The sequence below is a fragment of the Leptinotarsa decemlineata genome, unplaced genomic scaffold, assembly GCF_025532065.1.
Source record: "Leptinotarsa decemlineata unplaced genomic scaffold, Ldec_3_MD MMD2_tig00001719_RagTag_RagTag, whole genome shotgun sequence".
Lineage (NCBI taxonomy): Eukaryota > Metazoa > Arthropoda > Insecta > Coleoptera > Chrysomelidae > Leptinotarsa > Leptinotarsa decemlineata.
The window spans coordinates 10,120,857-10,136,136 of NW_027412569.1; the positions used below are offsets into that span (position 1 = coordinate 10,120,857).

The 15,280-nt window shown below is 35.0% G+C and overlaps 1 protein-coding gene across 7 annotated transcripts in view; it reads right to left on the bottom strand.

Annotated features, from left to right (window-relative positions):
- Positions 1–15,280, bottom strand: part of Pde8 (Phosphodiesterase 8) — a 219,236-nt gene that overhangs the window by 24,870 nt on the left and 179,086 nt on the right. For all 7 annotated transcript variants that reach the window (XM_074176480.1, XM_023167837.2, XM_074176482.1 and 4 more), the window contains one exon: positions 1,617–1,676. In XM_074176480.1, coding sequence (XP_074032581.1) covers positions 1,617–1,676 — 60 coding nt within the window. The remainder of the gene's footprint in view (positions 1–1,616; positions 1,677–15,280) is intronic.

A 15,280-nucleotide genomic window follows, 5' to 3' on the forward strand; every position in this document is an offset into this window, starting at 1 on the left:
TGATAATACATGAATTTTAACATAAAAACTAATTAATATTTTCAGTAGTTTTTTTATTCCGTTAAATAAGTGAAACCGTGAATATTACTGGAGTTTTTTCCCAACTCCAAACCATTATTTCAACGCTTCGACACGTGTTTCGATCACCAAGTGATCATCTTTAAGAGGAAGATTAAACAGTTCAATCTGATCATGAAGATGATCACTTGTTGATCATCACTGGATGAAATTCCAATAATATTCATTACTACACCAAAGGTTGCAAACAGTGCATGACAAGAATTTACATTTCCGCCTTTTATTAATTTTATTATTGAATCTAGCAAATTATTTTTTTATCAAGTACAAACAAAACTGCGTTTTCAAATACCTACACAATAATTGTTGGTCTGTACTTTTTTAGCTGTATAACTGTGTATAGTAAAATTAGACGGTTTCGAAAGCTAAATGGAAATTATGAAAAATCGTTTTCCCTCATTTCCTGATTGTCTCGAATTGTATGGGTATGAATGAAGTCAATAATTTTGTTGACAGTTGGATTATCTAATTCTAATTGGCAACCTCATCGCTATGGAAAGTTGTTTCTTCAACAAATGGTGACGATAAATACGATTTCGTCAATAGTGGAAAATACAAGCACAAGTCAATATTTTCACAAGATTATTTCGAAAAGCTAAAGTGACTCAATTGTTGAAAACTGTGCAACTGTTGTGAACTGAGCTTTAGAAAAACCGATTGAACTAGTATTCTGCCAATAATTTTAAGAATCATACATTTTAAGGTAGTTTGCAGTCCGATTGTGAATATTTTCCTTTAAAAAAATTATTCCTTTCCGATATTGAACGAAAGTTATTATTTGTGAAGGAAATCTGAGTTTTTTATCATTTTCTATGGGTATTGTCACCTTTCACAATCTGAAAAATATGAAAATTGTAATGAAAAAATTTATATACGTGTAGAAAGAGCAAACTTTTCAGTTCACCATGATAAAAAACTCCTTTGACATCTATCGAGGAAGTTTAGAGATGAAGAGGATCAAAGAATCAAGAAATTGGGAAACGCAATTGTCAAATTATTACAAAAACTCATCACTTCATAGAAAACAAATATTTTCATTTTGGTTTTGAAATGCAAGTTCAGGAAACGGCTTTACTTAATGATTGGGTTCAAATCACTTGAGATAGGGACTCATTAATGATTCATGGATATGTAACTTTTTTGACATTTAGTGTATTCGACACAAACTTTTCAATCTCTACAAACCTCTTTTCAGGAAGTTGAGTGTAAGTGGAAAAATCTTTCATTTCAAGAAAGTCAGAATTGAATCAAACTATCTGTATCTTAACGTTTGTTTGAGGGTGATTGACAATGTTTCATGACGAATGAATTTTTTCATGAATTTTTTGATCATTTTGTTCCATTTTTACTTGTATTTTATTTCACTATTATTTCATTTCAGGTTTTTTGCTTAATATAATTGTTTTTTCAGCTATTCATTTTTATTCTTGTTCTTTGATTTTTTAATTCTTTTTTTTAGTTCTTTCAGGGATTTCGAATCATTTTATATAATATCCCAAGAGTTTTTATATTAAATCATATCGTTTCCTTTTCCTCACCTTTTCTTTACTATCGCTACAAGAACAGTATGCTGCCCACCTTTGGTATTCCTCATAGACCTGAAACAATGGAAATTATGGATTAAAATTTCAGTAAAAATAAAAATAGTGACAATCATAAACCTGTATCATTATAATAAACGTTATTGAATACGAATTCTAACAGATAAGTTATATGGAATGAGTACATAAATTCTCATTTACATTCGTTAACTTGTCAAATGAACATTTATCCTAATTACAAAAAATATTTGTCTGTATTGGTTAATTAGTTGATACATATTTAAGTAGTGTTGGTTTTTTAATGATATTCAGAACATAAACTGCATTACAATCCATTATCATTCATGTGACATTATATTTATAATGGATTTCCAAAGATCCAGCATATTATGGTTCTGTTAATATTTGGGAAACAGAGAAAAATCATCCATAAACAGTAATTATTCATATGGGAAAAACCGTCTTGTAGGGATATATTTCGAAAATTTAGAATCTTAACCCTAACCTGTGTACATTTTTGAATTGTCAATCTATGTTTCAAAAACACGAATAGATTTCCTACAAACGGAAGTATTCATAATGTGAACACTAGACAAAAAAGTGATCTCCATGTTCTGTTTAGTCAGTATAAAACAACGCTAAATTGTCCATCAGTGGTAGGTCTTACTATTTTCAATAAACTCCCTAGGTGTTTGAAAGATATAACAAACCTCAATAATTTAGTAACTTGTTGAAGAATTATTTGATTGAGAATTGTTTTTATAATTTGCAAGAATTTTACAATTCGTAATATATAAGTGTATCTGTGGTGTATTTTAGTTTATTTTAATTTTGTTGTTGTTGTTTTAATAACAACGGTGTGGCTCACACTGTGAATTTTGTGACATTTTTTTATGTGTACTTTGACGATTTCAATACATGTTATTTGTGTTTAATGGAAAATAAATATTATTATTATTATTAACCAAGGATCCCGAAGTCTTGACTTCGAATTAATAATATTAATAATAATAATGAATCATTTATTACCTAACAGTAACAACCATTTACAGAGCAATTTATATCCTAGCACTAATACATAGAGATCTCAGCGTTATCATACGATATACGCTCTAGACTTATTTTTTAATTCGATTAAAGAACAGGAAAAAATTTCACAATTTTGTTATAGTTCGTGCACATTACATAGATTGGTGCCTTAAGCATAAGGTTAGTTTGCGCCCGTTTACACATATTTTTAGGAGAAATTAGTTATTTGGGAAAAATAATTTTTGGCTTTTAACTTCTTCGTCATTGAACAGAAAATGCGGGATATTTCCAAAGAAGGGAAGAACTAAAATAACAATAATGAAAACTCTTTACAGAAATGTGTACTACTCTGTTCTCAAATAATATTAATTTAATCATTAATTTCCACTCGTGCCAACGTTTTGATTATTGAGCTGTCTCGGCGATTCAGTTTTTATCTCGTCAATCGTCGCAAAAAGCCGCCTTTTCATGAATATCTTCAATCTTGGGAACAGAAAAAAGTCGCAGGGGGTCAAATCTGGTGAATACGGTGGCAGAGGCATGATTACTGTGTGGTTTTTGGTCACTGACAACTATGTATTCACTATGTATTCATATATTCAACATATATTCTAAATATTGAATTTCTTGTACTATTCAATTTCATTCGTTACAACATGTTTTGTGTTAAACATATCGATTCATCAATAGTTTCTTTTTTATAGAGTTATATTCAGTTATACCCCTCCACAAGTGTTCCCGCATCTGGGATGAAACCAAAATTCAACCTAAAGATCATCATCAGTATTCGTCAAGTCGAAACAACATTAAAGTTCCTCTGCAATTATGCGTTATCGCACCGGAGAGGAAAATTGAAAGTGAAACGATTCCTTTTGGGAGCATATCCGAAACACTGACATATATACGAGAAAGATACACACGAGGACGGGGAGGACAAAAGGTCTTTGTCGAAAACTAAATATCTCCGCGTGCTGCCCTGTGAAGATTGGGTCGTGTCGCTCCGGGCACTTGCCGAAACGAGTTTTCCATTCCATCTCAATAGATTATGATATAATGGTCCATTGTTGGGAAAGTTATCTGCTGAAAGAATGTTTTAAATTTTTTGTTAAACTATATTGTTCGTTATTTCTACTGCAGGTATGCCGCGGGCCTTATCGATATAATACCATTTTTGCTGAAGTTTTTGGTTTTATATCTGAGCTTGGCTCTATCAATACATACGGAAAATCATATCGCCAGTGTCTTCGTATATGATTATTATTAAACGTTATCAACTTTGATTAAGTATTATGCCAAGAAATTTAAAATAAGTTCAATATTTAATAACTGTTTTTCAGGGCTAATTCGTTTCTCAACTCGTATTAACTAAACTTTATAACATACTTTTTTTCGACTTTCTTCCAACAAATTATACGCAGGAATATATCCACTGAAACTTAGAAAGTTACTTTTACTCCAAAGTATATCTTCATCCGTAGCGAAATACTAACAGATATGAAAGTCGGTCCGATGAATGATGAAAGAGAGAAACAGATGCATTTAAAAAAATAACTACGCACTGTCCACTACATATACGATACCTTCGTCAGAAAGAAAAAAACTGTTAACTAATAACAGCTCCATCTCGTGAACAAAGACCTGAGAGGGAAAAAACCAACCCGTGTACCAAAATATTTTTGAAACGTTCATAAATCTCAATGTCTCTACACTGTGGGATATAGTAAATATCAGCCGAAAAAAACTTATTTCCCGAGCTAATATCGCCACGGACATTGAATTTGACGTATTCTACAGTATGGAAACGAATTTTTCAATTATTGAGTCATAAAGAGTTCAGGAAAAATTTTTGATGTCTTAGACTCACTAGGCTAAACCACTGGGATTCGCAAAGAGCCCAGCTTCATATTGTATTGGAATGTTGAAGTTTTGGGTTTCTTTTTCATATATCCATGTTTCTGTTAGAACTAGAAGAGGATTTGTTTCTGTGTTGTGTTAATTAGGCTTTCCAGGTCTTCCAGTTTGTTCCTTATGCTTCTTATATTTATGTATAGTATGTTCATCTTATTTATAGTCACCATTTTGACACTTTCTTTTCTTTGTCACTTTTATTTGTATTTGTTTCAGTAATTTTGCAAGTCATTCTCAGGGTGTATCCCTGTTATTGGCTGCTATTATCATTTCTTTTTTCTTCTCGAATGTTCGGAATTTTTAACTAGTATGTGTGCACTATCTTTTCTATTCACTCTAAAACTGCCTTCAATATCTTCTCCTCTCACTGATACACCCACTGTATTTGCGATATTCATCGTGATTTGGTTGGTGTTTTTGTTCTGATGTTCTGGGACTCCGTACAGTATTAGATTTTTTTCTTTTTCCTTCTGTTGCTGCCATTTAAGTTTGTTTTCTAAGTGTAGTATACGTTGGTTTAGTTCATCATTTTCTTCTGTAATTGATCTGACTGTCAAAAATGTCTGACATATACTCCACTGATTTCTTCAGTTTCCTCTAGGTGTTTCCTCATCGGCTCACAACATTTCAGTTTTGCTACATCTAGAGTTAAATTTGTGTTTATTTTTTCAATTGTTTTGTTTGATAAGCATAATCTCACTTTTGGTACGTGTATCACAGCATACTATTTCTTGTTTGCCATTCACTGCATTTGCCTGATTTGCACAGCTTGGATGGAATGGTGATGCAAAATTTTTGCAGTCTACCGAGTTTGCAACTTTTTTACAGTGTTTACAGCATTTTTCATTCTCTAGGGATTTCACGTTACTTTGACTTTTTGACATTTTGACATATTACATTTGACATATTACTGACTATTTTAAAAATACACTGATATGTAGAATTGTAATATGAAATATTTCTTGATAAATACACGTAACCTCATTCCACGGCAAACTTCCAATGGAACCTTGATGTGACACAAACTATTTTTTTACTGAACAAATGATACACTTGCGATACTAACTTCAGATGTAAGAAAACGAATAATCAATCCCTTTCAAAAATATTTCGAGCAAATGAATTCGATATGTACTTCTTTATGACATGCATTTCAGTGAGTGGAAGAAGGTGGATCAAACGGAAACAAGTTCAAATGTCAAAGAGATGTTGCATCATGGAGTCGCATCTGTGAGATTACTAGAAATACCCCCGAGAATATATAGAAATTCAGTAACAGCGATGTTTGACAAAAACGTGGCGGTAATTTTGTTTCAGTTTATTTCATTTTGTCAGTATGCAGGATAGCAACAAGTACTTGACATGTACAGAGTGAGCCAAATTGGACATTTTTGAAGGAAAACTCCTGTTTTCGAACAAGATAGATGAAAAATGATGGCTGTGCCTGTGGGTTAAATTTTATGACAAACTTAATGGTGAAACCGGCGTATCGATATCTATCATCGTTTCTGTTGAATATTACTGGAGTTTTATACCAATACCAAACCGTTATTTCAACAAGAGAGGAAAATCAAACTAAATATACGTACAATGTTTTTCTTATTTATACCATCCTCTCCTTGAAGATGATCACTTGGTGATCGAAACACATGTCGAGGGGCTAAAATAGTGGTTTGCTGTTAGGCCTGCTGCTGTAACTTTTTTCTTGATAAAAAATTCTTATTTCTGTGAAAACATTTCCAAAGCACGAGACCATCAGTTTCATTTTCCATAATTCTCATACTGCATTGCGAATGTGTTTGAAAATTGAACAAAAACCACTGATTGAAAAGCGTTTCTACTGCATAAATCAAATTGTGCATTCTATTTTATCGCCGCATCGTCCAAACCCTACTTGATCAAAGTGTGCGTTTCAAAGTCTACATGAAAAAACCTAAAAGCCTCATATTTCAAAGATGACTAGCAAAACATCAAGTGTGCTTCATTTTTGGGAAGGTATCTTGACCTCCATTGACATAAGCAGGAATATATAGGGTGTCTCATTAAAAAAATTGTTTTCCATCAATAATTATTGATATCTCATTTGAAGAAATACGTTTTTTCACACCATTGAATTCTACGTAAAAAAGAACTCCTCCCAGTTCAATCTTCCTCTTGAAGATGATCACTTGGTGATCGAAACACGTGTAGAGGTGTTGAAAATAACGATTTGGTGTTGGGAAAAAACTAGTAATAATCATTACTACACCAAAGGTGTAGAAACAATTATATAGATATTGATATGCGGTTTTCACCATTAAATTTTCACCATAAAATTTGAATCTCAGACATATCCATCAGTTTTCATCTATCTGGTTCAAAAACACGAGTTTTCCTTCAAGTGTCCAATTTGGCCCACTCTGTACATTTATGTGAAAAGGGCCAAAGTCATACTTTTTCCATTGATAACGAGTGAAATTAACAAAAGAATATTAGGTCAGGTTTAGTTACTATCAATTTGAATTTGTCGAATACCACAAGGGCTTGAACAGGATAAGTACCTTTCTGTCAAAGGCAATACAACGATATAGTTGCGAAACATGCATTATCAAAAAGATGAAGGATCTCACAGTCATTATCAACAGCACTCCAGATATCATTCACACAGAACAAAAGAGACAGGTGGCACTAAAACCCATTGATACAGTTTATTGTACGATTTTCACTATGATATATTGTATCAAATCAAATCAGTTTATTTCCAGAGACTCTACAGCATGGAAAAAGTCGATCAAACCAAGTAACAGTTTATTAATATTTTTTTTAAGGAATGCAGGTTTGATAGCTGTTTGAGAGAGATAGATAGTTGTATAACTTGATGGGCATAATTAGAGGACCGTTTGCTGCTTTCGTCAATTTATGGTGGGGAACAATAAAATTATGGTTAGATCTTAACGTATATCCTGTGGCGAGCCGAAATTATCTCTTGATTCAAATTTGTCGAGATGAGTTTTGACATAAACAACACAGTTGAATATATATAGTGAAATAATAGTTAGAATATCCAAATCGGTAAACAGCTTCCTACATGAGTCATCATATTTTTTGAAACACATTGTTCTCACTATCTTTTTTTGAGCTATTAGTAACTCGTTTATTCTTGTACAGTTACCAAAGTTGATCAGACAATAACTGAATGAAGACTGAATTTAAGCATGGTAATAGCTCTTCAATCTATTCAATGGAACAAAATTACAAACATTAGGAATTACAAAACAATGTTTCGACATTTTACTCAAAATATAATCAATGTGCCTGTTCCAAGAGAGTTGAGCATCAATGTTCAAACCTAAAAATTTTACAGATGAGGTTTGTTGTATTGACTTGCCATTTATTTTGACCAGAACACTGCGATCATTCTCATGTAGTGAAAAGACGATTGTATCAGTTTTTGAGGTGTTCAGAATGAGACCATTTTGAGAACAATATTTTTGCATATTAGCAATTGCTTGATTGGCCTGACTCGACAATCCCTCATAATCTGAAGACTTCAGAGTGAACGAAGAATCGTCGGCAAATTGCACTGTACAATGTTGACGATTACTGTTGTGTTGAGGTCATGTACGAATAAAAAAAAGAGAATAGGTCCTAGGACGCTACCCTGGGGAACACCGGTGGGAACGACACAGGTTCTAGAGTAGAAGGTCCCATCACTTTCATAGGAAAATCATACAATAAACTGTATTGATAAGTTTTTTATGAAGCAGTCATTTTGGTTATTTATTCGATAAGCAGTCAACCTACTTGCGTTTGCACTTTATGCAATTACGCAAATACATTGAAATATATTAACTAACACAATGGATATCCAAAATTACCAGTCATTGTTGACTGACCCGGATATCAACTGAAGAGGACTCCTTCGAACCTCAATATTGAACTCATTAGTCCCTTAAATGTGATGAACATTCATTCTTTACTTCATTCTTCACTACTTTTTTTGAGAACAATCTCCTTTCTGATAAAAATAATGAAACCATACCATTACATAAAACTGTAAAATATTCACTACTCATCTAATATCATTTGTCGTCAGTCTTCGGCTACAAAAACCGCCAGAGATATATTAAATATCCCGGGTAGTAAACCGACGCTTTAATGAAAACATAATCCAGCGCAGAACAAAGCCCGCGTATCTTGTATACTTCGTAGTTTATTAATAAACCGCCATTGAAAGTCCATGAGCACAATGTGAATAGTCCACATTCAATTTACGTTCTCTTCATCCGGTGAACAATTTTCGCCTGCAGAATATCCTTTTATTGAAAATACCATAGAGATATTTCCATCATCTTATTATGAACTTGTTTTAATCCACCCGTTTCATGAGGTAATCCATCAGCTATTCACGGTTGACATCGTGAAATTTTTCACTAGTAATTTTTTAGAAAGTTTCTCGGTTCATTGAAAACTCATTTAAACAGTTCCAGGGTTTTTGTGTGGTCCATTTTGAGGGAAATGAAGTTGACAGAACAGATTGAAAGAAGGATTATCTCTTAATGAAATGTAAAACTGAAAAAAAAATCTGTTTTTCCGGTAATCAGCTTGAAGAAACCAAACAACAAAAACACGATACTCTTCAGGAGATAAAGACAACTAACTAATTAATCAACTTTCATTAGTATTGGTATTGCCAAAATGAAATTGGTCGATACTTGAAGAAAAGATCTTTTTTTATGATGCCTAGTTCCTTTTCGAGACCTTCCTTGTATTACAGAGGTTGAAAGCACGACCTACATGTATATGGAGTGGTTTTAAACTCTGGCCATTGAAGAAGCTCACAAGAAGCCCCCAGACTGGATTAGATACGTTGACGACACCTTCATAGTATGGAACCTTGGGAATACAAAACTAGACACCTTCCTGAAGCACATCACCAACGTAAGTCCTTCCATCACCTTCACAATGGAGAAACAAATCCGCAACGACTTGCCATTCATAGACGTATTGGTGAAGAGGACAGACACTAAGTAGGAAACATCTATATACCGAAAACCCACTCACACGAGACAGTATCACGAATCCAACCACCATCAATGTACCAAGAGAGAAATCATCAAGACTCTAGTAAATCGTGCTTTCGGGCTCTATAATAATAAGGAAGGTCTCGAGGAAGAACTTGCCATCATCAGAAAATATCTTCAACGGAATGGTAACTCCAAAGTGATGGTGGAACATATTATAACTGGAAGACAACATAAGCCTCATGAGGAAGAGAAGCCGTTAGAAGCAGTGCTTGTTCTTTCCTACATCAGAGAATTGTCGGAAAGGATAGGAAGAGTTGGGTCTATGTACAACATCAGAAACTGCTTCAGATCCGAAAACAACTATAGGTAGGTAGGTAGGTCTAAAGTGAGAGGGTCTATTCGACCCTCCACCGCAAGCCACAAGGGTTTATTGTGGCTCACACCTATTCACACTCGGCCAAATAAACCCAGCTTCTGAACGAAGCCGATTAGTTTGTATGGTGAGATGGTGAGAGTACGGATCTGCCGAACTCAAAGGACCCGATTCGGTCCCCAGCGGGGCAGGCACAAAGTATATGCTCTGTAGTTTTATAATTTTCCAGACAGAGGCGACACACACTGTCTTCCGACAGTCCAAGTCGCTGCATGTGATGATTCAAATGACAGTGACCTGTAAGAAAGCTCGTTAGACATCGTAGTTCATCCGCTTCTAACGCCGCTTGACTGTCCGCGAATATTTTTATTGACTTGTGAGTGAGGTTGGATTTATTCAATCTCTCCGCACACAATTCAATAGCGTAAATTTCCGCTTGAAATACAGTCGCATAAGTTCCTAGGCAGGGTCTGCGATTGAAAACACCTGCACACCAGAACCGGAAGGTGTTTTCGATCCATTTGTGAACCAACAACTATCTGCTCTTGATATTTCCTTCTCCCTCAGGATCCAGTCCTCTCTACTCAGGAATAGTACTTTATAAGGCAGTCCGTAGTTGACAGTTGGAGGCATGAAGTCAGAGGTCATTTCCAGAATGCTGTGACTTCCAATGTCAACCAACAGTTTGTTGCACTTTGCATTAAATTGATTCGTGCAATTGACAATGTGCACAAATCTGTAAGCAGTCCATCTAGCCTCTATTTCCAGAAAAATATGGAGAGGAGGTAGATCTAGAAGGTTATCCATGGCCGCTGACTGTGTGGTACTGATGGCACTATTGATAGCCAGACAAGCCTGTCTCTGTAAGCCAGAGAGCTTCGTTTGCGCCGTTTTCTGTGAAGCCTTCGGCCACCAAGCAATTGCACCATACGTGATCATTGGTCTGAGAATCATCACATAAATCCAATGGATTTGTTTGGGACCTGAACCCCAAGTTTTAACACAAATCCTTCGACATGTCCATAGAGACAGTCTGGCTTTGTGTTAAACTTTTTCCGAGTGAGCGTTCCAGGTTAGTCTTTTATCAAGGACACCTCTGTTCCAAATAGAATGACCACATCACTGAGGGAAATTGACGTTAGATCGTCCAATTTCCTTCTCTTGGTGAAGGGGATTAACACAGTTTTGCTGGGGTTGCCAGACATGTGCTCCCCCAGGCACCAGCTGTGATCAACGTCCAACGCGCTTTGGAATATATTACAAGCTACCCTTCCCGACGTGGACCTTCCCAGGATGACAAGATCAGCTGCATAAGCTTGAAGATCAACTTTTCTTCTGCCGAGGACATCAAGCAGACTATCCACCAGGAGCGACCACAGAAAGGATATGAAGAATTGGGTCTATGTACAACATCAGAAATTGTTTCAGATCCGAAAACACCATCAGTAGCAACCTCACAAAAACTAAATGGCCAAAAGCGAACTGCGATTGCAAGAATTGCAGTTACCATAATATTATGTGAGTGCGGAAAATCCTACATCGGTGAAACTAAGAGGCCATTGAAAGTTTGTATTTCGGAGCACAAAAGAAACATATAGCGCAGAGAAACCAGCAAATCTCGAATAGCAGACCACATTTGAACTCATTAACGTAACATCAAGTAGTCCCAAGTTGAGATCCTGAGGAATACTGGTTCAAAAGAGGGTTCAAAGAAGCTATATAAATGTTGCCCAACGATACATTCAGCCAAGCTAGCGTAGAAATGAGCAACATACATACACCTTTAGTCAAGCGGAAAAACTGTCAACTCCCACTAAAGCGGCAAAGCGGAGAGAGGGAAGAGGCGATAGGTGAAAGCATTCGAATGTCCTATAAATAGTCAGATTTCGGAGGAATAAGTCCAGTTATCACCCGAAGACGATTGTGAATACTAACAATCGAAACGTCGTGAAGTAACTTGGTTTTAACTGTTCAATTGTCAATTTTTGCCTATTTTTATTTTAATTATGATTTGATTTTACGGTTATCGCCTAATATAATTGTTATTTTATTCATTTGAATTTTTAATTTTATTTGTTTCAGAGATTCCAAATCATATTGTATCATATTAGACAAAGAAGTCTGAACCAGCAAAACTCACCATGAAACATTGTCAACCACTTTCAAACAAAATTGAAAACTTTGACCAACTTCCACACAAATTTCTACACACACACGTTAGCGGCGCATTCAACAAGTAAACTCTCAACTTCCAAACCCAGTCAAGACAAACAACGCCAATATTTTCAGACGAAAACTAAGCTCATTAGTTCCGCCGGAGATGACCAGTGTCGGTGCAGCAACTGGGAAATAACAATCTGAAATTTTCCTGGAGATTCCGTAGTTGACGAGCGACATCAACTATTGTCCGAACTCATATTCTTCGTGCGTCACAACTTTCGCAATGATGGACGATCGATGCTGTGAGCATGATGCACGTTCTCAGGTTTGTGATTTGTGTTGAGGTCGCGAAAATTACAGTTATCAAGGATAACGTACTTAAAGGTGACACAGATGAATCTTCAGGAATGTTTTGATTCTGGGAAAGAATGCGGCCAAATACACGAATGCAACCAATCCATTCCTTTTTGGAATGAAGCTGAATGAAGCTGCAAATTGACCCGGACTGGTCAGTTCTGATGAACATTGAGACTGGCAGGATCAGACAGAGCTGGGGAAAATTTTTATTCAGGACTTGACTAGTGCATTTCTTTAATGTCCCCCCCAAATCAATTCAAATCAAAATATGCTTTATTGTCCAAGAATAAATCTCATTGACAAACGTGTTATATAGAATGAATAGTAAGTATAAACATGAAACCTAAATATATAAGTAATATATATACAAACATAAATATAAATCAAAATGTAAATATAAATACATGAATATAGAGATAAATACAATTATAAACATGAAAAATATAAATATAATCATAGTCATCGTCATATGAAGTCGAGGTGAAATATACTTTAATATCGAAATTAATATCTTATAAATAGAGTATTAAAACTAAGACTAACTACCAATTCCCAATCAGTAGGTATGATGGTATGTCAATAAAAATAAGTACGAACACATAATAGTATATTATGCAACGATCATGTAATGATGGTTATTAAGACACGGGCATTAACCGGGATACGAAACGAGCCGAAGGCGAGTTTTGTATGGTATATGCGAGTGTATTAATAACCATTACATGAGAGTTGCATACGCTATTTTTTCTAAACCCGATAAATAATGAAAAACTATAAATATTATATTTGTATTGAACACATTTACAGTAATTAACTAATATTTAAAAAAAAAAAACACAAACTTAATGGTATTATCATGGATATATGAAAACTATAAAGATTCTAATTATATTTATATTGAATATAACAACTGTAATTAATCTGATCTTTTAAAAATATTAAGGTTATTTATTGTGCAATTTGAAAAGTTTATTCCAGGTACCACTGATTTGATTTGATATTAGACAATGGAAGAACTAGTAAAATTCACCAAGAAACATTGTCAACTACTTTCAAACTAACCTATAATATCCCTCATTTTACTGACTGAGTACTTGATGTTCATTTTAGAAACTTCAAACATCATTTTCAAGCAAATTCTGGAAATCACGTTTTCATTCCATAAATTTTTTCAAGAGTTTTCAAAATGATCCTCTACAAATACGACGACTTTAAATTCACTACTATGATAATAGTAACCATTTCATGAATAGAAAGGAGTCTCAATAACTGTCAGACTACAAAAAAAGAAATTTCATTCATCGTATCGTAATACTTTTAAGGATCACAGGTGTCGATTCGATACTCCGAACGATAATTTGACTTGGAAAAGGAGTCGCAAGGACCTGAAACTTCGATTTTCCGCACAAAGGGGCATGTATAAGAAACTAAGAGCTAACAAGATCGGTGTCAGCTGACAAATACGTTTAGGAATTAAAAAACTAATGATGGTGAGTGAAAAGTTCGACTAGCGTTTGGAAGTTCGAGAAAGTTTTTCGTCGTCCTGTTCGTAAAGTCTACAGGGTGCAACGAGATAACGTGTCGCGTGGGTTAGCCTTGTTTTGGGAAATGACAGGTTTCATATTCTGAAAATTGTCAAAAGTATCTGTTTTGATGATCATTGAATGAAAATAATGGGATATTCTGGCACTAGCGACCCGCCCCGACTCCTCACGGACGCAATGGTGATACTAAATATTAATTCACCCACCGGAAACTTGAGGACATGGAGAACAGTGATGAAATAGCTATTTGTGATACGAGTGTTAAAAGTAACGTTTTGTTTTGTGAATGAAAAAGTTTGCGAAACGAGTGAAACAATTTCACGAACAAAATAAAATTTACTTTTAACACAATACTCATACAAAGTATTTTGTACAACTGTCCTGTTTCCATAATAAAATAGATAACTTCAATCTAATATATAAAAATGGATGTTTGTTGGTTGGTTGGTAAGTGATAAACTGCTACATCGGTCAACCGATCGTGATGAAACTTGACATGTATAAGTAATTTTTCATAGTGAAGGTTTTCAGGCTATCAATTTTTCTATAACTCGCCACTAGATGGCGCTGTGGAGCAATTTTTTCGAAAGCACTGTTCTATAACGCTGCGCACGCCTAAGTTCGTTGATTCTGCTTCTGTCAAAACATTGCAACAGCAGCGATACAGCAACATAGTACTAGCATTTCTATAAAAACACATTTTGACGTCTCTTGTCAGTTAACTATTTGAATGTTATCGCATTTGCTGAAAAGTGGCCGTGTCAGGTGACGCTGAATCACCTGGTTACCAACAAACAGTATTGTTTACAGCTCACGCGTTTTCTTTGAATCACACTAAAAGTTCTTGCTGGTGTTTAATGTCTTGCGTAATGAAGAACAATAGTGAGGAATTGTGTTCCTGACGATATTGAAGGGGAAAAAAATGTAATCAATGTAACGGCTTGCCGCACTAAGGCAGAAATCTTAGCCGGACAGATGCAGAAGGCTGTCATTCTTGGCTCACTGCGCTTGCTCAGGGCACATGCTTCTCAGACCCAATGATCACTTACCCCACGGTGTGGGGAGTGGTCATTGGTTGATTATGCTGGCGCGCCCTCCCGAATGTATCGGGGCTTCGGGGGATAGGGCCTGACCAACGCACACTACGGTGGAAAAAAAAATGTAATCAATGTATATAACATTTTTGTAACAGAATTTAATTGTATCCATATCTATTGTTCATAATAAAACTTCCTTGAAAATTGAATAATTCCAACACTAGTGTTGGAATTATTTTGTAATCTA